General features: G+C 33.3%; 3 protein-coding genes across 4 annotated transcripts; 2 read left to right on the top strand and 1 right to left on the bottom strand.

The window, feature by feature from the left end:
• Window positions 1-505: 505 nt before the first annotated feature.
• LOC141665204 (telomere repeat-binding factor 4-like) lies at window positions 506-3585 on the bottom strand. The gene is made up of 5 exons (XM_074471184.1): window positions 3442-3585; window positions 1980-2161; window positions 1661-1736; window positions 1090-1173; window positions 506-790 (listed from the first exon to the last, which is right to left on the bottom strand). Exons 1-5 carry the CDS (start codon window positions 3583-3585, stop codon window positions 506-508), a joined length of 771 nt encoding a protein of 256 aa, XP_074327285.1.
• Window positions 3586-11638: 8053 nt separating this feature from the next.
• Window positions 11639-15758, top strand: LOC141664102 (eukaryotic initiation factor 4A-8-like). 2 transcript variants are annotated; one of them, XM_074469992.1, is made up of 5 exons: window positions 11639-11717; window positions 12717-12786; window positions 12899-13005; window positions 13123-13553; window positions 14851-15758. In XM_074469992.1, exons 2-5 carry the CDS (start codon window positions 12719-12721, stop codon window positions 15484-15486), a joined length of 1242 nt encoding a protein of 413 aa, XP_074326093.1. In that variant the 5' UTR covers window positions 11639-11717; window positions 12717-12718; the 3' UTR covers window positions 15487-15758. The 2 variants fall into 2 exon arrangements, with proteins under 2 accessions (XP_074326093.1, XP_074326092.1); XM_074469991.1 differs by lacking the exon at window positions 11639-11717 and adding an exon at window positions 12502-12572.
• A 1184-nt stretch (window positions 15759-16942) lies between these two features.
• LOC141665203 (uncharacterized) lies at window positions 16943-17387 on the top strand. The gene is made up of 2 exons (XM_074471183.1): window positions 16943-17231; window positions 17356-17387. The coding sequence occupies exons 1-2, from the start codon at window positions 16943-16945 to the stop codon at window positions 17385-17387; spliced, it is 321 nt and encodes a 106-aa protein (XP_074327284.1).
• The last annotated feature ends 5447 nt before the right edge of the window (window positions 17388-22834 follow it).

The following is a 22834-nucleotide window of genomic DNA, read 5'->3' as shown; positions in this document are numbered from 1 at the left end:
TAAGTAACTTATAAACAAGGAACTCAATCCGAATCTTGTGGTGTGCCATATTAGATACCAATTTTCTATATTTGGTGTCTCACATCTTTTTTTGGTGACAAGATGTTTAACCACAGGGTAGAGATTCAAGTCAAGTCCATTTACGAATATGTATTATAAGAGTTTGAGGGTTCTAGTTCATCCAACTATAGGAGGAAATCACCTTTTTTTCTCATGAAGCGGCCCTCGGGGTACCAATTCAGAGTGAATCTGCCAGTTTAGCAGATACACAAGATCTGATCTTTATATGAACTTAATACTCGAACCATATCTTCGTCCAATATAATTTCTATATAATGTCAAGGTTAAACAGGATGCATGTATCATAATTTTAAAGAAACATCCTAGGATAGACAACAATATTTCAATACGGTTCTAAAAAAATAACCAACAGTATCTTCGAAATCGAAATCCATACATGAGAACAGGAAATGATGATCTTTGTTCCCGAAATGAATTTGGGTTTTCAAAGATTATATTTATTGAAAAACCCCTTCAATGCGTTTAATATATTCTCAGATTCTTCAACCATAGTATTGACTCTTTCCTCCTCTTCTACTGCTTCAGCTGCCAAAAAAGACTTGTAGTCCGCTTGAACGAGCCAGAAGGCAGCACTTTTCGTAGCCGCTTCCAGTGTGTCAAGGTTTGATCCATCAAAATTTTCACGAGTCCCTGGATTCATATCCCTTGATCTCGGAGAAGGCTTTTTTGCACTTGAACCTGATTTTTTGATCTTGTAACATTGCCCAACCTGCACTTCAACAAATACAAACTAGCCTGTTAAATCAACATTTAGAGAAACAAAAGTTGAGTTGTTGCTATTACAGGAGAGCAGGAGAACATAAGTACACAGATTAACTTCTTTAAGCATTCAAAAGAAATGTGGATATCTTCTCATTATTTATATTTCCAATTTCTCGGAGAATTAGTACATCTAAAATACTGTAATAGTCTATTAGCGATAAAATAGGTAGCTTAGTGACTAAGCGTGAAGAGGTTGTAAGAATAACAACCCTTGAACAAAAAATCAACATTCAGAAACTTAATTACCTTTTTAAGCCTCCCTTGCTGAGTAAGACTTCCGATCATTGAACTCAGATGTCCTCTAAAATTATAGGGAACCATGTGCCTTTGCTGCAGTAAGCATGTAAATGTTATTATGTGATAAATATATAAACACAACATACATAAGTGAACGAAAAAACACACAATTCTTGGATATATGAGGTCAGGGGTTCAAATCTCATTGCACAATGAAGTCATGTGTACATGAGTATTTAGCTTTCCTATAATTGGCCTTTACCAAAAAATTAATATGCAGAAATTACAGCTTTATCATTTCTTCTTTTTTCCTATCATATTGTCTGGTCTTTTAAGAACTATTAGTATCCTAAAATTTAATTTAGTTTCTGGAGCAGCTAGCTTACATGCTAAATGGGAATGAATTTGTACTCAAGATAATTTTAAAACAAAAAGATATCAAAGTAATACATGTGCTCGAGTGAGCTTACCATTTTGCTAGATTACTAGCATGTTATAATTGTAATGGTCTACACTCTACAATATTAATTTAAAATATAGGTACAAGTCTCATCATAATTAAAATATTTTTGTATCTAACCTCGATAAAGCTGGCAATAGCATTGAAATCAGACCCTTTTGAATCATTAATCGAGGATATTGCTTTAAAAATTATACTGCAAAAACAAGGAATTACATCAGGTATCTGATAATCATAAACATGAATATTTACACACTGATTTGGAGTCAACCCTTGAAATAGATTAAACATCATGTAATTTATAAATTTAGGCCTTAATTTCCCGTTATAAGTTCAAAGAAAGAAAAAAAAGGAAAACTTCCCACCTAAATGTAAAGAAATTTCATCTAGTAAGTTAAGCAATTAGTCCATATTTCATAGAAAAAGAAGATACACAAACCTCTTGGTTACACTATTCAGTGGAGTTTTGTGAGTATTAGTGGTATCACTAGCAGCCACAAGAGAAAGCGCGTTATTGGTGTTCTGAGGAGTAGCATGTGAACCACAGGTAATGGCTAAGACATGATTATTATTTTTCGAAGCTAGTGGAAGGTTAACAATACCCAAGTTACGCCACTTATCCTGATGATCATTAGAAAAAAAGATGACACTAGTTATAAGATTACAAAAGACATACAACAAAGAAATAAAGGCAAGAAAAATATCACAGAATTGTAGAGAAGGCATTGGACATTGGTTACAAAATTGATGCATTAAATAATATAAAATTACATGAAATATTGTACTTAATTAAATTTCAAAAAATGTTGTTTAAAAAATATTGTAACTATATTAAAAATAGACTTTCTAACTTGTTTGAATTTATTTCTAATCGATTAAATGGATAAAATTATATGAATACTTGTTTAACAACTGGTTGTGACTTAAACTGTTACTTGTCAGTTGATATTTTTTATTAAATAATAATTAAAAAAACATTACATTTAAATTGATACAATGTAATTCACTTAGTTTTGGCTTGCTCTTTAAATACTCAATTAGTAGGTTTCATACTCAACTATACCATCAAATAAATCGACTCAACTATATCATCAAATAAATAGACTCAAACGAATACCTGATGACTTACCCGAGTAAAGCTGAATCAAATACAAGTATAATCACATGCCAACTTAAATTAAAATTCATGGAGGCAAGAAAAAATTAGTTCAAGAACGAACGAAATGTGATTGTAATCTGATTGGGGGTAAAATGTGTAACTATTCAACCAAATTTTAACACAAACATTAATGATGAGTTTATAAAATTGCGACAAAGAAAATCATCAAATACCCTCGAGGGGTATGTAAAAATATAGTAGTTTTTATGTATGTAGTGCATTGTCAAAACCAAGTCTTTTTGGAAATAGCCTAGTGAAAGAAAGAAAAGTTTGTGCAGCGGGGAACCGTGATTTTAAAACGCGGAACAATGAATTTAAAGCGGCGAGTCAGGATTTTTTAAAATGGCATCTGAGGCTAAAAATGATTTATTTAAAATGGTGGTCGGGGCTAACAATGATTTATCGCCAATATTTTGATGCTAAACGGGGTTTAATAAATTGTTTTTACTGATTTTCACCTAAAAATCACGATTTGAAAACAAAATCTCTATAAAAAAATTATTCAACCGGGGGCTTCAGCCTGGGTTCGCCCTTGGTTCTGCTCCAGAGTCTGTGTATTGTATCTGGGGAAGATAAGTCGGCGTACATGCATACATCTTACCCTCCCCACATCATGAAAAATATAATCAAACAATAAACACATACTATAAAAGGGCACAACAAAAATCAGAAATAAAATGACAGTGAATTATAAGAGGGGGTAAGCAAAGTAATGTAAGTGAGAGATTAATGGGGGTGGTACCTTGAGATCAACGTTGGACCTGTTGGTAAGAGCATCAGAGAAATCAGGGTCAGTGAGAATATTCTTCCACTTGCCATGACCGTGTTTTCGTACACCAGCTTTCAGGGCTGCTTCTTCTTCTTTTGTCCACTTTTGCTTCTGCATCTCTGTTTCACCAATTCAACTCACCACACTCTTCCTTGAGGATCTTTTTTTATTGGAGTCTTATTTATACATACATAGCTGCTACGGGATTATTACTGATTTTTTTACGAATATCGTATCTCATTTATACAGGATACTTGGATATGCAAAAAGGTGATACTTATTTGCAAATATATATTTAATTCGATGAATTTGACCAGATTTTCGGAATGGACTTTTTTAGTAATAAAATGTTAAAACTTATGATTTTTATTCTTCATCTTTTTTCAGTCAAAAAGGGAATTCAATTATCTGAAGATTTTTAGAATTATAGAGTAAAATCTGTAGATTGAATACAGTTTTCACGAGAAACAAGCAGAACATGTGATGAAAATCGATTAATTGTGTTGATTCGTAGAATGCCAAAATATAATGTGTTTATTCTCTCTTGTAACAAATTGTTGATCATTCGTAAATAAAAGACATACATATCTTTTATAGCGGTTTAAATTACATGTAATTTTGTAGGACAATTTTAGACGTGTTAGGGTTAGGTACGGTTTATCAAGGCCCAAGTCTGCATGATATTTGGGAGGCACTCTATATAAGCCTGTAATTAACCATAACCTGATCATGTGAGGCAGTGTAAGGATTTCATGGAGTTGTAAGCGGAAAATCTATTGCATGAAGATATAATATTATCAAGAGAGTATATTGCATCCGACTCTTGAGGGATTGACTATGCTATACAATCCTGGACCAGCACATGCAATTATTAAGGGCTTAACCATGCAGAGTCATCCACTCATGTGTCCCTTGAAGGTTTGGCCATGGGTCTTCCTGCCTTAGTACTATGTGATGTCATGTAAAGTTGTTTTCATGTGATGTGATCCCAAAAATATGCAAGTGACGTTATCCTGAAAGAGGTCATTCCAAGTATGATAAAATTTTATAAATAGTATGAGAAGCGGTCTCGTTGGGCCATGTAATCATAAGTTGTTACGATCACTACAAGAAATCTGGCCATTTACGACAGTTTTTTTGAACTGAAATCGTCGTAATTGAGCCATTTACGACGGAAAAAAATCGTCGTTTTTGGTCGAGTAGTAAGTTCATTTTTTTGTCACAAGATATAATTTTGTCGCAAGTTATAATTTCGTCGCAAGTTACTGAGAAGGGGCCCACTTTTTGAATAAAATAATTAATCAACTTACGACGGAATATATTGTCGTATATTGTTAACTGACGACAGAATATATTGTCGTATATTGGGTACTTACGACGAAATATGTGATGAACAACCGTCGTGAGTTTGTATTTTCAGGTTTAAAAAAAAATCTAGCCATATTCCGGTCACTTTCCGGCAATCCTAACTCGACCCAGGACACAATTTTCAGTCCAATTTTAAGTTGTTCTTTGCTCACAACAACTCTATCAAAGTCAATCTTCATATCTATACTCTGGTTCTCAGTCTTCTCCAGTCAACAACCCCAATCATCCTTCATAATCCATGCCTCCAAATCAAGCAAACCACACATTTACACTTCCCACCACCGCTAGTATTCCTCCATTCTCCAATCCCACCCCAACTCTCAACACCTCTACACTTACACCCACGCCCTCACCGGCTTCTCCGCTACTCTAACTCAATCTCAAGCCGATTTTATTCTTCGCATCCCCAGAATTCTATCAGTACTTCCTGATCGTCTCCAACAACTCCATACTACTCACACTCCTACTTTCCTCGACCTGGCTGATAGTTTCGGTCTCTGGCCTAATTCTCATTGTGCCGATGACGTTATTAACAGAGTTCTTGATACCGGTATTTGGCCCGAGCGTGATAGTTTCAGTGATGAAGGCTTATAACTTGTTTCGTCTCCCTGGTAAGGTGTATGTGATTCTACTCCTGATTTTCCTGCTACGCTCTGTAATAAGAAGATTATTGGTGCCAGGGCATATTATAAAGGATATGTCAATAATAACAGATTAAATTTCAGTAATGAGAAACTTTCTGTACAGATGTTCATGGAACTCATACTGCTTCTGGACTAATGCTCATTACGCGCTGATGATGTTATTATCGGAGTTCTCGATAATAACCCAAACTAAAGGGAATCATTGTAAAGATCTTTTCGCAAGGGGGTTGTCTGATTTGGATCGAAAACTAAGGGTTGCATCAAATTTTGGTTTTTGATGTATTGGGGATTAAGATTATAGATCTAGGCAGTGAGGAGGAGAGAGGAAAGAGTGAAAATATTGGGATATGAGAGAGAGATATGTGAGATGTCTGTGTTATTTATCTGAGGGATGTAAGTTGTTTGCATGCTGGCAATCCGTGTGAGACGGGTTCATCCAATAAGTAAGTGACATATAGCCTGTTATGTACCTCAGATTTCCATCTTCATTAAACACAGGGTTTATCACAAGGTAATAAACTTATTAAAAGGTAATGTGCCCGACCAATTTAATTTTTTGAATCCGATTAATTCTTATACGATTTTCTTTATACGAGTATATATAAAAAGTTAATAAAATTAAAATACCATATTTATATAAGAAGACCAATTAATATTTATATTCAATTTAAAAGTTTCTAATAAAATTTTAGCAACCAACTAGGAAAAATAATATTCTCTTAAACTAGACTCTTTCACGATTAACAAATTTTTTGAATGACTTTACAATGATTTAATCGATCACGTATAATTTTAAATACAAAAAATTTCAAAAAAAATTATTTAGTTTGTTAGTTTAAAGTTAACCTAATAGTTAACCCGTGGTTTGTTTAATTCTGAATTGATATTTCGATTTTTTTAAAAATATTTTTCAACGATCCAACCATATGGATTTGAATAGATACATATATTAGTGATATTACCAAAATTTCATATCCAAATAAATCTATTTGATTTTTCATTTTAATAGTCAAACATTAGTTTGACTAGTACAGCTAACTAGTGTTTAATCCTGAATTGGTGTTGCGATTATTTTAAAAATATTTTTGAACGATCAAACCATATGGATGTCAATAGATATATATAATAGTGACATAACCAAAATTTCATATCAAAATAATTTTAATTGGTTGGTCTTTTTTAACAATCAAACATCGGTTTGACAAGTACAGCTAACTGATGTTTAATCCAGAATTAGTGTTCCGATTATTTTAAAAATATTTTTCAACGATCCAACCGTATAGATGTAAATAAATATATAAATTAGTGATATAACCAAAATTTCATATCAAAATAATTTTATTTGGTTTGACATTTTAACAGTCAAAGTTCAGTTTGACTAGTACATGTAAGTAGTGTTTAGTCCTGAATTGATGTTTCGATTATTTTAACAATATTTTTGAACGATCCAACCGTACGGATGTCAATATATATATATATTACTGATATAACCAAATTTTCATATCAAAATAATTTTATTTGGTTTGTAATTTTAACAATCAAGTATTAGTTTGACTAGTACAAGTAACTAGTGTTTACTCTCGTTCGATTATTTTAAAAATATTTTTTAATGATCCAACCGTATGGATGTAAATATATATATATATATATATTAGTGATATAACCAAAATTTAATGTCAAAATATTTTTATCCGGTTTGTCATTTTAACAGTCAAACATCAGTTTGACTAGTACTGTTAACTAGTGTTTAATCCGGAGTTGAAGTTTCAATTATTTTAAAAATATTTTTGAACGATCAAACCGTATGGATGTCAATAGATATATATAATAGTGACATAACCAAAATTTCATATCAAAATAATTTTAATTGGTTGGTCTTTTTAACAATCAAGCATCGGTTTGACAAGTACGACTAACTGATGTTTAATCCTGAATTAGTGTTCCGATTATTTTAAAAATATTTTTCAACGATCCAACCGTATGGATGTAAATACATATATAAATTAGTGATATAACCAAAATTTCTTATCAAAATAATTTTATTTGATTTGACATTTTAACAGTCAAAGATCAGTTTGACTAGTACATGTAAGTAGTGTTTAGTCCTGAATTGATGTTTCGATTATTTTAAAAATATTTTTGAACGATCCAACCGTACGGATGTCAAAACATATATATTACTGATATAACCAAATTTTCATATCAAAATAATTTTATTTAGTTTGTCATTTTAACAATCAATCATCAGTTTGACTAGTACAACTAACTAGTGTTTACTTTTGCATTGATGTTTCGATTATTTTAAAAATATTTTTGAATGATCCAACTGTATGGATGTAAATACATACAAATATATATATATTTATATATATTAGTGATATAACCAAAATTTAATATCAAAATATTTTTATCTGGTTTGCCATTTTAACAGTCAAACATCAGTTTGACTAGTACTGTTAACTAGTGTTTAATCCTGAGTTGATGTTTCGATTATTTTAAAAATATTTTTGAACGATCCAACCATATGGATGTCCATAGATATATATATTAGTGATATAACCAAAATTTCATATCAAAATGATTTTAGTTGGTTTGTCATTTTAACAGTCAAGCATTAGTTTGACTAGTACAGATAACTAGTGTTTAATTCTAAATTGGTGTTTCAATTATTTTAAAAATATTTTTGAACGATACAAATATATGGATTTCAATTGATATATATTAGTGATATTAAAAAAATTAAATGTCAAAATAATTTTATCTGATTTGCCAATTTACCAGTGAAGCATCAGTTGGACTAGTACTGTTAACTAGTGTTTATTCCTAAATTGGTGTTACGATTATTTTAAAAATATTTTTGAATGATCCAACCGTATGGATGATTATATATATATATATATATATATTAGTGATATAATAAATGTTTCATATTAAATTATTTTATCAAAATATTTAATTTTTTACTGAAATTCTTGAAAGTCACCCAAACAAATAAATGTTGACAATAATATGGTTGGATCATGAAATAATATTTCTTAAAAATTGAAATTATAAAAAATCATGTGCTAATTTACGACAGAACCCGTCATAAATTATTATCTGCAAAAAATTTGAAAAAAGTCAAATTTACCGCCAAAATTTTGGGGTAAAAGTTAAATTTCCCTCTTTAATAACTTACGACGAATTTTAATTTCCGTCGTAAATTGGATGTTCAATATTTTCCCCGCCAAAAATTTGGGGAAAAAGTTAAATTTCCCTCTTTGATAACTTACGACGAATTTTAATTTCCGTCGTAAATTTGACAATCCGATTTTTGTTGTAAATTTTGATTAAATATTTTTTTTCAATTTCAAGTTAAAATTTTAATAAAAATAATTAACTTACGAGGAAATGTTTACATCGTCGCAACTTCAAATAATTTTCATTTTTGTTTACTCGTGTCGTGCATAATTTTATTAATAAAATACTAAACTTACGACGATTTTGTGTTTCGTCATAAATAATTACGACGTTTTACTTTTTTCCGTCGTAATTTGGCGCGCATTTTTTTCCGTCGTAAGTTGGCCGTCATAATTGGCGTATTTTGTTGTAGTGGATATTATCTTTTATTCAGTTGACATGTGACCTCATGCTCCCCACTTGTATCTTCAGATTTCTTTAAAGAATGAGAAGAGGTCTATCTTCTCAAATGTCCTTTTGTTGATACAGTGATCTAACTACTCTCATGTTAATATGGTGAGAGGACTCCTCCCCCGTTGATATGATGGCATGATTATTCTCATATTGATACGAATACATGACTCACCTCTCGTTGATATAAGGATAAAACTCATCTCCTGTTAATATGAATTCAAACTCTTTTCTTGTTAATATAATAAGAGGCCTCCAACTTTACTCCAGCTTCCTAGCCTCAATTTTCATTCATGTTCAAGTGGAATCATTGCATTAATATGAATGTTGTGGGAAGTAGGAATCAAAGTCGATCGGTATAAGTATTGTCCAAGGATTAATTAAATAATAGAAAATGAATCAAAATGATTTTACAGAATTATTTTGTTGTTAGTATTTATTATATAGGCACTTACTCAAATGAGAACTTAAATTAAAATGAGATATGAGATCTAATCTCATCCACCCATTTTATACATTCCGATTAAATCATAACCACCTATTTATACTTTATATTTTTTCTTTCATCTCTACCCAACCTCCCCCATCAGCCGCTGCCGCTGTCTTCCGCCGCCACCGTCTTCCTCCGCCGCAAGCCCCCTTCCACCACTGCCATAAAACACCAGACCTACTAATATCTCCCCCTTTCTCTCATCACTCATCTTCGCCAACATCCCCATTTCAGATCTGCCTCTCTCACTACTCCGATCAACCTTGCCGCATCAGTTAATGGTAGCGAACGGAGGGAGAAGACGATAAACATATCACTAAATAGTTGTTGTCAAACTGATGATTTATGCATATTTTTAATGATCTTCCAGGCGTAGTGTTATGGGGGTTTGATATGATGGTGGCGGTGAAAATGTAGGCATTCATGGAAGATGAAGATAGGAGGAGGTGAAGGTGGTGATTGATTTTGGCGGTGGTGATTGTTGTTAGTTTGTTGATATGGTGATTTGTTAGTAATGTCGAGGTGGTCGGAGCCGGTAGTATCACTGTTGATATGTGGTTGTCTGTGATTGTTTCGTCGTGGTGATTTACAAGTGGGTGGATATTGTGCTTATTGTATTTGCGACAGTGATTTTTTGGTTTGAATGTGGTGAGGTGATTTTTCATTTTTGGGTGGTGATTTTTGATTTTCCGGTGGTGATTTTGATTTTTCGTTGGTGATTTTTGATTTGACGGTGGTGATATTATGGTGGTCGCCGGAGGCGGTGGTGGTCGCCGGCGGCGGTGGTGGCCAGAAAATGGTGGTGCTGGTTGTTGGAGGTGGTGGTGGGTGGTAAATAAAAAGAAGATGGAAGAGATGATGGTTGGAGAAGATGATGAGATTTAAAATGAATGGTCTAGATTAAAGATAAATGTAAATTTTTATGGTTGAGATTAGATCTCATATCTCACAAAAAAAAGTTCTCAATGGAGTAAGACCCTTATTATATATAATATTTTGACTAGTTTAACTAAACAATGTAAAAGTATCATATTTATAAGAAAACATTTGAAAATATTTTATGATTTTGATAAAAAAATATAAGATATAAATTTAAAATGAAGAACAATTTGAGAGAAAAAAATAAAAGAGTTCTTATGTAACCGTTTAAATATAAATTATGGATACAAAGATAGTTTTTAATATTTTATTCAAGCTTCTATCTTTCTAATTTTTACTTCATTTACAAAATTTTAACAATTAGATTATGACTTGAAATTTTTTTATTACCGGGTTATACCGGGTATGTTCGATTAATTTATTGATAAATTATTTTTTACCGAGTTTTATAAATTTTTTTTGATCGAATCGATTAATTACCGTGAAGCGGTTAATACGAATTCAGATTAATGAATAATTGTGAAAAATGAGTTTCAAGAAGAAAAAACTGAGAAAATGGAATATTATACAGGTAAATAAATCTTTTTCTAAAATCTTAAAAACCGAGTTCTCTATTTTTTTCAAGTTTACATTGGAAGGATAGAAAACTAAGATTGTGCAGTTTTTTTGCTGAAAAACAATCAAAAAATTATTTGATAAAATTCAAATATTATTTTTAGCCTAAAAGATGTTGTTAAAAAGGTAGATCCTCGTAATTTTAGAAAAATGTGCTTTTAGATAATATCGAAAGTATTTTCTGATTTCACCATCAAATCTCATCAAAAATATATATTTTTAATTTTTTTACTTTAAAAATATACATATAAAAAATATTACTAAATAGTCATTTGATTTTTTCAATCACACTTTTTCACCAACACATAAATTTTAACAACAATATCAAACAAAGTCTAGTTAGTTTTGTGGGGTTTTCTAAATTGTAGTTAAATAAACAGAAAAGAATATAAACACGATTTTCGAACTTTTTTCATTTTTCAGTCTTAAAATTTAAAAATAACAAAATGAACATATTTTTGGTTTTTTCAGTTTTCTAAAAATTATTTGTTAGGAAACTGTTCGAGTGAACAGGCAGTCAAAAAAAAAGATTTGTGCAACGTAGCGCAGATCCGGGTTAATACAAACCCTAACAAACATAAGTACTACCATTTCTTTTCATTACATAATCAAATCATAAGCAAGTTAGTCTTTTATTTATCCTCATTTCAAATCTTGTATGTCATGCATGTTTTTCACATATCTATATTTATCTGTGATCAAGTTTGTTTATGTATCTGTTTCTTCTTGTTGTTTGTTTATTGTCACTGGCATTTCATTTCTTTGATTAAAATTATATGTTCCCTGAAAAATGGTACGTTTATAGCTTGATTTATATATGAAATGGGGGCTTAGATCTGACATGAAAAAAGGAGAGAAGAAAAGGGCTGATTAAACATTGATGCATCATGCATGATGTGATTTGTTCATTTGGAAGTGTGTTTGTTCTTAGATATAGCAATCTGTATCAATGTTTGTACATTTTGGTAACAGCCTCACCAGGGATAGTTTTTTTTTGCTATTTAAACACACTCACTCACCCGCCTTGTCTTTGACAAGTTTCAAACCCTCGACATCCCCTAAAGAAATCATGGAAGATACCACTACACCAAGAGGTGTTAGGTTCACGAGGGATAGTTGTAGGTACATCAGTAAATCAAAACTTGTCAAATTAAAACTTGTCGAGTTAGAAAATTTCCTGATTTGGGAGCAGGGGGGCCATGTACAGGACATATTGTGGATTTATGTAATCATTGGCTCATCTTCTGACAGGCCATGCCCTGTGATTTGGGTTTGATGCCTTTGAAGAGGGCCATTTCAGGCCCATCTGCCATGAAAATCTGAATATGTTTCAACCACATTTACCTTTAGTCAGGATCTCTTTAAAAGCTGAAATGTGTGTGTTGATCCATGTTAAAGGTGTCCATTCTATTAGTCTGCTGGGAAAAATATTATATCTTGTTTTTTAAAAAAAGTTTTGGAAGTTTTAGTTATGTTAGGTATGTTTATAATATGTTGCACTTAATAAACAGCCTACAAATAAATTTAGATGTCTATATAGGCTTGCCGCTAAGTGGTTTATATATCAAAAAAATTGATTAGCAGCCAAGGGGCTACTTTAATTTATTTTCTCTTGATTGCAGTCATGGCAGGTTTGGCACCAGAAGGAGGACAGTTTGATGCACGTCAGTATGATGCAAAGATGAGTGATCTGTGAGTTTCTGTCGTAAAGAAGAAAATCATTTTATTTGATGTAACAACTTGACTTTTTTCTTGAATTTTGCCATGTAACATTTATCTGCTATTTTTTGATTAATTTGTGTAGATTATCAGCTGATGGGCAAGATTTCTTCACATCTTATGATGAAGTTTTTGACAGTTTTGATGCAATGGACTTGCAGGAGAATCTTCTTAGAGGCATATACGCCTACGGTAAGTAGTCTGGTGACATGCTATGTTTATTTGACAACCATCTCTTTTTTGGAACCTTCATACAACATCACTTTTATCCTGCTGCTGGCTGATGCAAGTGTCATATCATCATTGTAGGTTTTGAAAAGCCCTCCGCAATCCAACAGAGGGGAATTGTCCCATTTTGCAAGGGCCTTGATGTCATTCAGCAGGCTCAGTCTGGAACCGGAAAGACTGCAACTTTCTGCTCTGGAATTTTGCAGCAACTTGATTATGGCATAGTCCAGTGCCAGGCACTGGTTTTGGCACCCACAAGAGAACTTGCACAACAGATTGAGAAGGTGATGAGGGCACTTGGCGACTATCTTGGTGTGAAGGTTCATGCTTGTGTTGGTGGGACCAGTGTCCGCGAGGATCAGAGAATTCTTTTAAGCGGCGTTCATGTTGTTGTGGGTACTCCTGGTCGTGTTTTCGACATGTTGAGGCGGCAGTCTCTTCGTGCAGATTATATCAAGATGTTTGTATTGGACGAAGCAGATGAAATGCTTTCACGTGGTTTCAAGGATCAGGTGTCTTATAACTATCTATTGAGTAATAGTGCTCTATTTTTGTTCAATAATATATCAGGAATATCATATACACGCATGCCTGAGTAATTTATCTAAACCTGTGTGGTGATTAAAATACTTCCTAGTTCCTACTTAATACCTGCAATATATACTAGACATGGATATCATGTGCTCATCAATTGTAATTAGCATCGACTGACAGTTAGTCAAGTAGCTATATGAAGTTCTGTAGCTCTCTATTCATGTTAGCAGAAGACATGTAGGCTGCAAGTTCCTTAACTGAGCTTCTCTCTAGACTGATAGGGTTCCAGATTAGGCAGTGAGTAGAACTTGGTATAAATTATCTAAGGTCTTTGCTATCAATTTTGTTACTCCGGACCAGTGGTGGATCCAGAGCTCGACCTCTGTGGGGGCACTATGTATTACTTAAGTGACTTAGTTACGCGTCGGTGTTCCAAATTCAATTTTTTTGGTTATTCTTACTAGATTTTTTGTTTTTTTTAATATTTAAGTGCTAAAAATTAGTATTTTAACTGTTTAATCTCCAATTTATGATCATATCACTATAAATAAAATTAATATGACTAAAACTATGAAAGGTTTACTAGCATTATAGGGGCACTTAACCTTTTTTAGTGGGGGCACTTTATAAAATATACATATTTATACCTTAAAATATAATAAATAACCGCTAATTTTTTGTTTCGTGTGGGCACGTGTCCCCGTTGGCCCCTACATGAATCCGCCCTTGCTCACGACTATAAAAGAATGTTGTTTGACATTCAGGATTTCTACATTGTTCCCCCAATACTAAATAAAATTTTAAAAAATATGATAGAAGATCAATGTTGTGATCTTGTGCATAAAAGAATAGAACTTGCAGGGGGGCTGACTGGTAAGATAAGATACAAGATATTGCAGTACATTCTGTTTGGAGGTGTCTTTGATTTTTTGTAGATGTATCAGTTTTTGCTTAATTACATAGTTTTATTTGCTGCTCTCCCGCAAGTTTTGTTTTCAGAATTCTTTTTTTTTTATTATAATTAATGACACACGCACACACCAGGAGTCGAACTCTTGACCTTCCACAAGGGGGATAAGGGCTCAACCATTGCACCAACACTTTGTTCGCTTCAGAATTCATTTTTGTTACTGCAGTTTGTTCTGACGTTATTCAGTTGTTCTGCAGGCGTCCTTTTTTTGTTCTATTTTTTCCTGAAATGTTGTGGGGTTTTAACGTCAGAGTTCGGTTGGACTTTGATTATATTTATACTGATAATTGATATTATTATGTTAGATCTATGACATTTTCCAATTGCTACCTGCTAAAATTCAAGTCGGAGTGTTCTCTGCCACGATGCCACCAGAAGCCCTTGATATCACTAGAAAGTTCATGAATAAGCCTGTGAGAATCTTGGTTAAGCGTGATGAGCTAACACTTGAAGGTATCAAGCAGTTTTATGTTAATGTTGAAAAGGAAGACTGGAAGCTGGAAACACTCTGTGATCTCTATGAGACTCTTGCAATCACCCAGAGTGTCATTTTTGTGAACACCAGGCGCAAGGTCGACTGGCTTACTGACAAAATGAGAAGCCGTGACCACACTGTTTCAGCTACCCATGGAGATATGGATCAGAACACGAGGGATATAATTATGCGCGAATTTCGTTCTGGCTCTTCCCGTGTCCTTATCACAACTGATCTGTTGGCTCGTGGTATTGATGTACAACAAGTCTCCCTTGTTATAAACTTTGATCTGCCAACTCAGCCAGAAAATTACCTTCATCGAATTGGACGAAGTGGACGGTTCGGAAGAAAAGGTGTAGCCATCAATTTCGTTACTCAGGACGATGAAAGAATGCTGTTTGACATTCAGAAGTTCTACAATGTGATCGTTGAGGAACTGCCATCGAATGTTGCTGAGCTCCTTTAATGGAGAAGTAAGTTCCATATATAATTTGCAATACTTGAGTGCCACTAAAATTCAGGGTGTGATTCTGCATTTTGCTATAGAGAGTTGACGTGTCTGTTAGGCATAAGCAACACAAATTTTGTTGAGTAGGATTTTGTTTCGTGTTTGGTTATTTTTTTTCATTTCCAAAATTTGTTTTTGATTATTTTGTTACAAGAACGCATGCTTAGATCGTTTGTGATCAAGATATTATTGCATTTTTTGAGTTATACAGGGGATTGGACCTTTTTCTATCTGATAGCCTGTTCTTAACTCTCTTTCTTTTTTCCGGACAAAGAAATGAAGATTTTATTAATAACTCATATCACCCACAATTAGATGAGTTGTGGAATAATAGGTATACCCGGCTCATTAAGGAGTGAGTTATTAAAAAACTTAACAAGCACATTCCAGTCATATCTTTAAAATCCTACATATGATAAAACTCCAGAGCACACCTAACTTTAAAATCCTGCGTACATACTGTGGTTGTAAAAATAGTACCCATTAGGAATTAATCAGCAAATTCGGAATTAATTGAAAGAATTAATCGGAACAAAAATCGGATATATTTAATTATTTAAATAATATTTAATATATTTATCTTATTTGATTGTTCGGTGGATGGACCTTTCAGTGACTAATCGGTGATTAATCAGAGTATTAATTGAAAATAATATATATTTAATAAATAATAATAAACAATTTTATTTAAATGTCACTAACCTTGCATATAATTTACAAAAATAAAAACACATTTCATTAATTCAATATTGATGTTTAAATGGTAAGATTAACCAAAAATTGAATGTTCATTATTATTTTCAAAAAACTTAAATTTTTCTTAATTTATTTTTAATAATTTCAAACTTTGACCGATTTTTTAAAAAATCGCACTTTGACCCTATTAACGATTAATCGAGACGGGATCTGCTCGAACTCCAATTAATCGGTAATCTGTTAAGCGGTCGATTTTTAGAACACTGCCTACGTATAATAAAACTTAGGAGTGGAATAAAAACTTTTTCTAACATTTTTTGTTTATTTCTAAATAACTCATATTTAGAAAAGAAATAGCAATAATTTTCCCAACAGTTTAAAATATTAAACATTTTAAACAACATACTCCGCCGGGGAATACATTGGCGGACGGGACCGACACACATTTTAACACTCTTTTATACTATAATTGAAACTTTAACTTTCCATACAGCACCAAAGTCGGAAACTCATGCAAGTACATAATTATTACAAAACGGTAGAATTCTCAGAAAGAACAATCAATCAATCAACAACCCCATGAGTGAAAAAAAACAACAAACATTAAAGTTCCATCTTTTACTTTGTCCCCAATCCCATTAAGTGTTAGAACAAGAACAACCATATAGTTAAGCAAAAGCCTAGTGACACTTTCTTTCAGTCTTTATTTTCCTCTGTAATGGAAAATTTTAGATCCAAGTCATGCAAAGATGTCAAAGATATGCAGTTGGAGAGCTATAGTTATGGAGATAGAGATATTGTAGCTGCTCCATCTGGGATGAATAATATGAGGAGTTACAGTACTAATTTTGCTGATGCCCCGAGTTATATGATGGGGAATGGTAAAGAAATACAGATCAAGAAAGTGAAGAACAATCAAGGGTCTATCGGGAAAAGTTGGAGTTTCAATGATCCCGAGTTGAAGAGAAAGAAAAGGGTTGCTGGATATAAGTTTTATGCTGTTGAAGGTAAGATGAAAGGGTCTTTGAGAAAGAGTTTCAGGTGGATTAAAGATATTGTGTATGGATGGAGGTGACTTTGAATATTTTGTAACTTGCTTGGTCTGTTTTGTGTATTTTTGAAAATTTGCAGGTTGTCTTTTGTATAAGAGAACTTTGGTCTAATGATGTTTTATGTGTTGCCGTATTAGATCCTTTTTTGTATCAGATGATTAATATATCGAGTTCTGATGAACAAAACTGACCTCTAAAGAAAATAAAATTTACAACCTTAGATGAATTGTCATGATCTAGATGTCCTGCTAAATGTACAAGTTGTGGGCACTTTCACAGGTCCAAGTACCGTGAGAACCAATTTTCAGAACTGATTCTATGTACTGTTATGCAAATTTTATTTGTATTTGTTATGCAGATCTTTGTAAGTGCAGAATGTTAGTAATCAAGGTTCTAAAGTGAATATGACCTATATATGTCATCAAGCCAATGCAGACGACTCTGAGTTCACAGGAATTGGTTAGCCGGAAGCAAGAAAGTGTAGAGTGGTAAGAGGGGGAGGCACTCAAGTTACTTGGATGTAAGCACATTGTCAAGTATTAATGGATTATATCAAGAAGTTAAGTCTCGCATCTATCTTCTAAAACATTTTTCTTATCCAAGTATTTCATGACAGTGTATTGCTTTTAAAGATTAGCTCAGTTTTTTTTTTACAAACAATGAAATTTTATTAAAACTCCAGATCACTTCTCAGTACATTCTGAATCTCAAGAGGAATAGATACCCTATCGAAAACTCAATCTGGAAAAAAATATGACAGATGAGCTAATTCGTGCGCCGCCATATTAGCAGATCGTTTAACAAAAAACAGTGACACTGTATTTGACTCCACCAACATATTTTGACAGGAATAAACAACCTGCCCGAGAGGAGACACCATTGGCGTCTTACTTCGAATGGTCTGAATAGCAGTCAGACAATCCGACTCTACCACCACCTTACTCCAGCCCTTGCTTTTAATCCAACTGAGTGCTTCTTTAATCGCCAAAGTTTCAGCCATAGTAGACGACACCATACCTGGAAGATACCGAGTTCACGCTTGAACAAGATCCCCATGATCATCCCTTGCAATCAAAGCCAAACCTGAAGCATTATACTCAGAGAAAATTGTTGCATCTGCCGAAATCTTCATATATTCAATCTGTGGTGCAACCCAAAGCTCCTTCCCGTCACCTTCAACAAGATTAGGATAACGTGATGGCTGTTTATTCTTTTGGGCTATATTCCACTATAGAAGAAACTGTGTAGCCTTTGCTATAACAACATTCAGACGAGTATAATTCTTGTTCCAAACAAAATCATTTCTAGCTTTCCATAACGACCAACATGCTGAAGCCACTTCCGCTCTTTTCTCGTTATCACAGACCTCCAAAACCCTCTGCCACCATCGGAAAAAACTATAATTCCCATTTGCAGTGACTCGAGGTAACAGTCGTTGCCAACATTGAGCTGCCAAAGTACAATGACATAAAATATGCTCCACTATTTCATCACCATTTCTGCATACATGACAAACAGAGCTGAAAGGTACGTGTTTCTGCATTAACGTCATCATTTTAGGCAAACAATTTGTCAAAGCTCTCCAAATAAAATTTAAGATCTTTGGAGGTACTTTTAGTCTCCACGTCTTTCTCCACGTGCTATTTTAATCATCCTGTCTCCATAAATTCTTTTGTTGTTGAAGAAGTCTATATGCACTTCGAATAGAGTAATGCCCTGACACTTTTTTTCTCAATACAATTTATCCTCCTCACTACTCTCTGTCAGATTTATATGCCTAATGCACTGTTGGTCACGAGTATTGAACATGTCACTCAGAATTTCCTCATCCCACCCCCTGTGATCTATAGATATTAAAACACTAACCTTGTGATTTTGCAAGCCTTGGGCCGTTGAAGTTACAAACGGATTGTTCTCATCTAATAACCAGGGCTGACCAACAATATTAACAGAGTTCCCCGAGCCAATTTTCCACCTCATAACTGCTGCAATAACATGCTTAGCTTCCCAAATACTCCGCCAAATAAAATTAGGATTGTTACCAATTTATGCATCCACAAACGAACATTCAGGGAAGTAACGCGCCTTGAAAACCTTACTAACCAAAATGTAAGGATTTTTATTGAATCTCCAACCTTGTTTCCCAAGCATTGCTAGATTAAAATCTCTAAAATCTCTAAATCCCATTCCCCCACAAGATTTATGTCGAGTCAATCGGTCCCAACTCATCCAGTGTATACTTTTACTAGCTGTCTTCTTAATATTCCACCAGAATTTCGAAATACATCTCTCCACATCTTTAGTGATCTCTAATGGCAGTAAAAATATTTTCATCGCATATGTTGGCAAAGATTGAATGACTGACTTCACCAACACTTCTTTTCCGCCCTGGTTGATAATTTTTCCATCTCAGCCTTGAGTTCGTCTTCTTACTTTATCTTTCGGAAGTGTTGCCACCTTACTTCTTTTCATCATATTAGGCGGGCCCAGATACATACAATCATCTTTTCTTCTTCAATTTGTAAGGTGCTACATAGCTGGTGTCTAGCATCCGTCCTTGTATTTGTACTAAAGAAAACCGAGGACTTAGACAGATTGACCTTTTGTTCCGAAGCAAGCTCAAATTTCGTCAAAATCTCTACCATTTTCTGCACTTCACTTTCTCCTGCTTTATAGTAAAAGTAAGAATCATCGACAAACAACATGTGAGAAATACTTGGAGCTCTTTTGCAGACCTTAACCCTCTGAATCAATTTTTGATTTTCAAAACTATGGAGCATAGCCGAGAGACCTTTTGCACAAAGAATGAACAAATATGGAGATAAAGGATCTCCTTGGCGTAAGCCTCGATTTGGCATAATTGGGCCAATTTCCCTTTGAGCATGAACAATGTGGTATGAGACTGATTGGACACACTGCATAATTAAGTGCACCCACCAGGAATCGAAACCCATCTTCATCAAAATAGCTTGAAGGTAACTCCATTCAATACGATCGTAAGCCTTGCTCATGTCGAGCTTTAAAGCCATATATGCCTCTTTCCCCCGTCTTTTTCATTTTAGAGTGTGCATTACTTCATAAGCTATTAACACATTATCTGAAATCAACCTCCCAGACATAAATGCACTCTGATTTGCAGATATCACCTGATCAAGCAACAATTTTAATCTGTTCACAACCACTTTAGTAATAACTTTTACGAAAATGTTGCATAAAGAGATAGGACGAAGATCTGTCACCACTACTGGGCATTTTTTCTTCGGAATAATGACTATATTGGTAGCATTTAACTCCTCAATTAAGATGCCAGTACTGAAAAAATTGCGAACCAAATTGACAACGTCCTTTCGTAAGATTTGCCAGTGCTTTTAATAAAAGCCAGGGGTCATTCCATCAGGACCAGGAGCTTTATTCGGGTACATTTGGAATAGAGCTTCCCTAACCTCCTCTGATGTAACTGGGCTTAACAACTGATCATTCCGGTCCTTTGTGATTGGAATCGGCACATAACTAACCACCTCCTGCCAATCGACTTGAGTGGCTGTGAACAAGCTCATGAAATACCCCGACATCATCTCTGCAAGACCATTCTCCCATTCCAGCCATTGACCATCTTCATTTCTAAGCTTATTAATTTGGTTATTTCTCCTTCGCTCGAAAGCAAACGAGTGAAAATATTTTCTATTTTGGTCACCAGCCTGCAACCATAAAAATCTCTCTCTGATTTAAAGTTTTCTTAAGCTCGTTTCTAGCTTCCATGTACTGATGCTTTGAGTCCTCATCTCTCCCCCCCTCTGAATTGCTTCATCTCAACTTTACAACTCTTAATTTTGTTGCCAAAGTTGCTAGTTATTTCTCGACCCCATATTGTCAGACTATGACTAGAAGTTCTAATTTTCGAGAAGAATACCGGCTTCATTATCACTGCTCCAACCATCTCTGACTATCACTCACACATGGGCTCAATCATCCAAGCATTTTTCAAATTTAAAACGATAAGGAGCCTTTACTTTTGAAATAAATTGAGGAACTAACAAAATAGGACTATGATCATTGGTGGTACCTTATAAATTATATAACTTTGACATATGAAACATGTTTAGCCATACATCAGTTGTCAAAGCTCTATCAAGTCGCACCTCCATCCAATCATCTATGTCGATGTTTTAGCAATAATCAGAAGAAGATCCTTGCCTTCAAACCCTTGTTGCTAATTCACAACTCTTGATAAATGCTCAAAAATAAAATCCAAGTATTTTGTGCATCCTTGCAAACATTTACTGTGAATATTGTATACGGTCAGTGTTTTAAAAATCATCGGATCGTCAGAGTATTCAGATCGAGTACTCATTTTTAGCCCTTCATCCGATCCGATTTCCGAGTAATCGGGTTCAAAATTAATTTTATTAAGAATTGGTCAAAATTCGGTTTTGACTCCAACTCCAAGTACTTAGGTCAAATTCTCAATTTTTTTTAAAAAAACTATCCCAGAAAACATCAAAAATGAAATTTTATATCTTTGCTTTTTTGAAAAGTGTTGACATTTTATTAGAATGATAAGTGAAATTTTATTAAAAATCTATTTTTGATTATTTTGTCAAAAACTATCAAACAAGAAACATGTACTTAAACTTATTATTTTTAGTGTGATATTAAATTATTATTATAAATTAGTATAATTTTATTTTTTATTAGTACTTTGTATAACTGTATATTATCTAACAAAATATAAAAAGTTTTACTACACCTACAAAAAAATATTAGAATAAAATAAATTTAATATATGAGAAATAAAATAAATAAATAATGAACCTGATTAATAATCCAAATTCTGAGTACTCATTCCGAGTAATTGTTTTTCCGGAACAAAACCGAGTTGAACCGATTTTTGTTTTCCACAACCTTGTATATAGTTAAACATTTTTAACGTAATACGATCAGGACCAAAAAAGAATTATTTTAGCAAATTTATAACTTTATTCAGAGTAAAAATATATAATATACATTATGCTGGTACCGGAAAAAAAATTATTTTAACGAGTTTATTAATTCATCAAAATTCAACTGTTATACCTACTAGTGCAGAGCATAAATATGCTAGCACTATATTTTGTTTGTGCTACTAAATAAGTTTGGGGACTCGATCTCAATCAACTCCTGTGACAGGAGTCTTGTCATATTAATTTCAATGTTGTCCGAAGCTGTTACCGAAACTCCTGATCTTAAACGCGGGGACAATTTAGTTAAGGACTTGAACTACTGTCTCTGCATTCCTCAAAATAACATCATTAAATCACTAATAACATTATTTATTTTAAATAACATCCTTTTCTTTTTAAGAATCTCTTATAATAGAAACACATTATTTTTCTCTCTTTTATTTTAATTAAAATAATGTACTTTAACAATTAAAATGTCAAATAAAAAAATAAGTATAAAGAGTATCGTTTGTGACAATACTCTAAACATAGTTTAAGAGAATATATATATATATATATGTGTATATATATAGGGTTAGAAACAACCTTAAAATAAAAACTAGAAACTTAGCACAGCCC

This window comes from Apium graveolens, chromosome 6 (assembly GCF_009905375.1).
Source record: "Apium graveolens cultivar Ventura chromosome 6, ASM990537v1, whole genome shotgun sequence".
In the NCBI taxonomy this organism is placed as follows: Eukaryota; Viridiplantae; Streptophyta; class Magnoliopsida; order Apiales; family Apiaceae; genus Apium; species Apium graveolens.
This window is presented reverse-complemented; position numbering and strand designations above follow the sequence as displayed.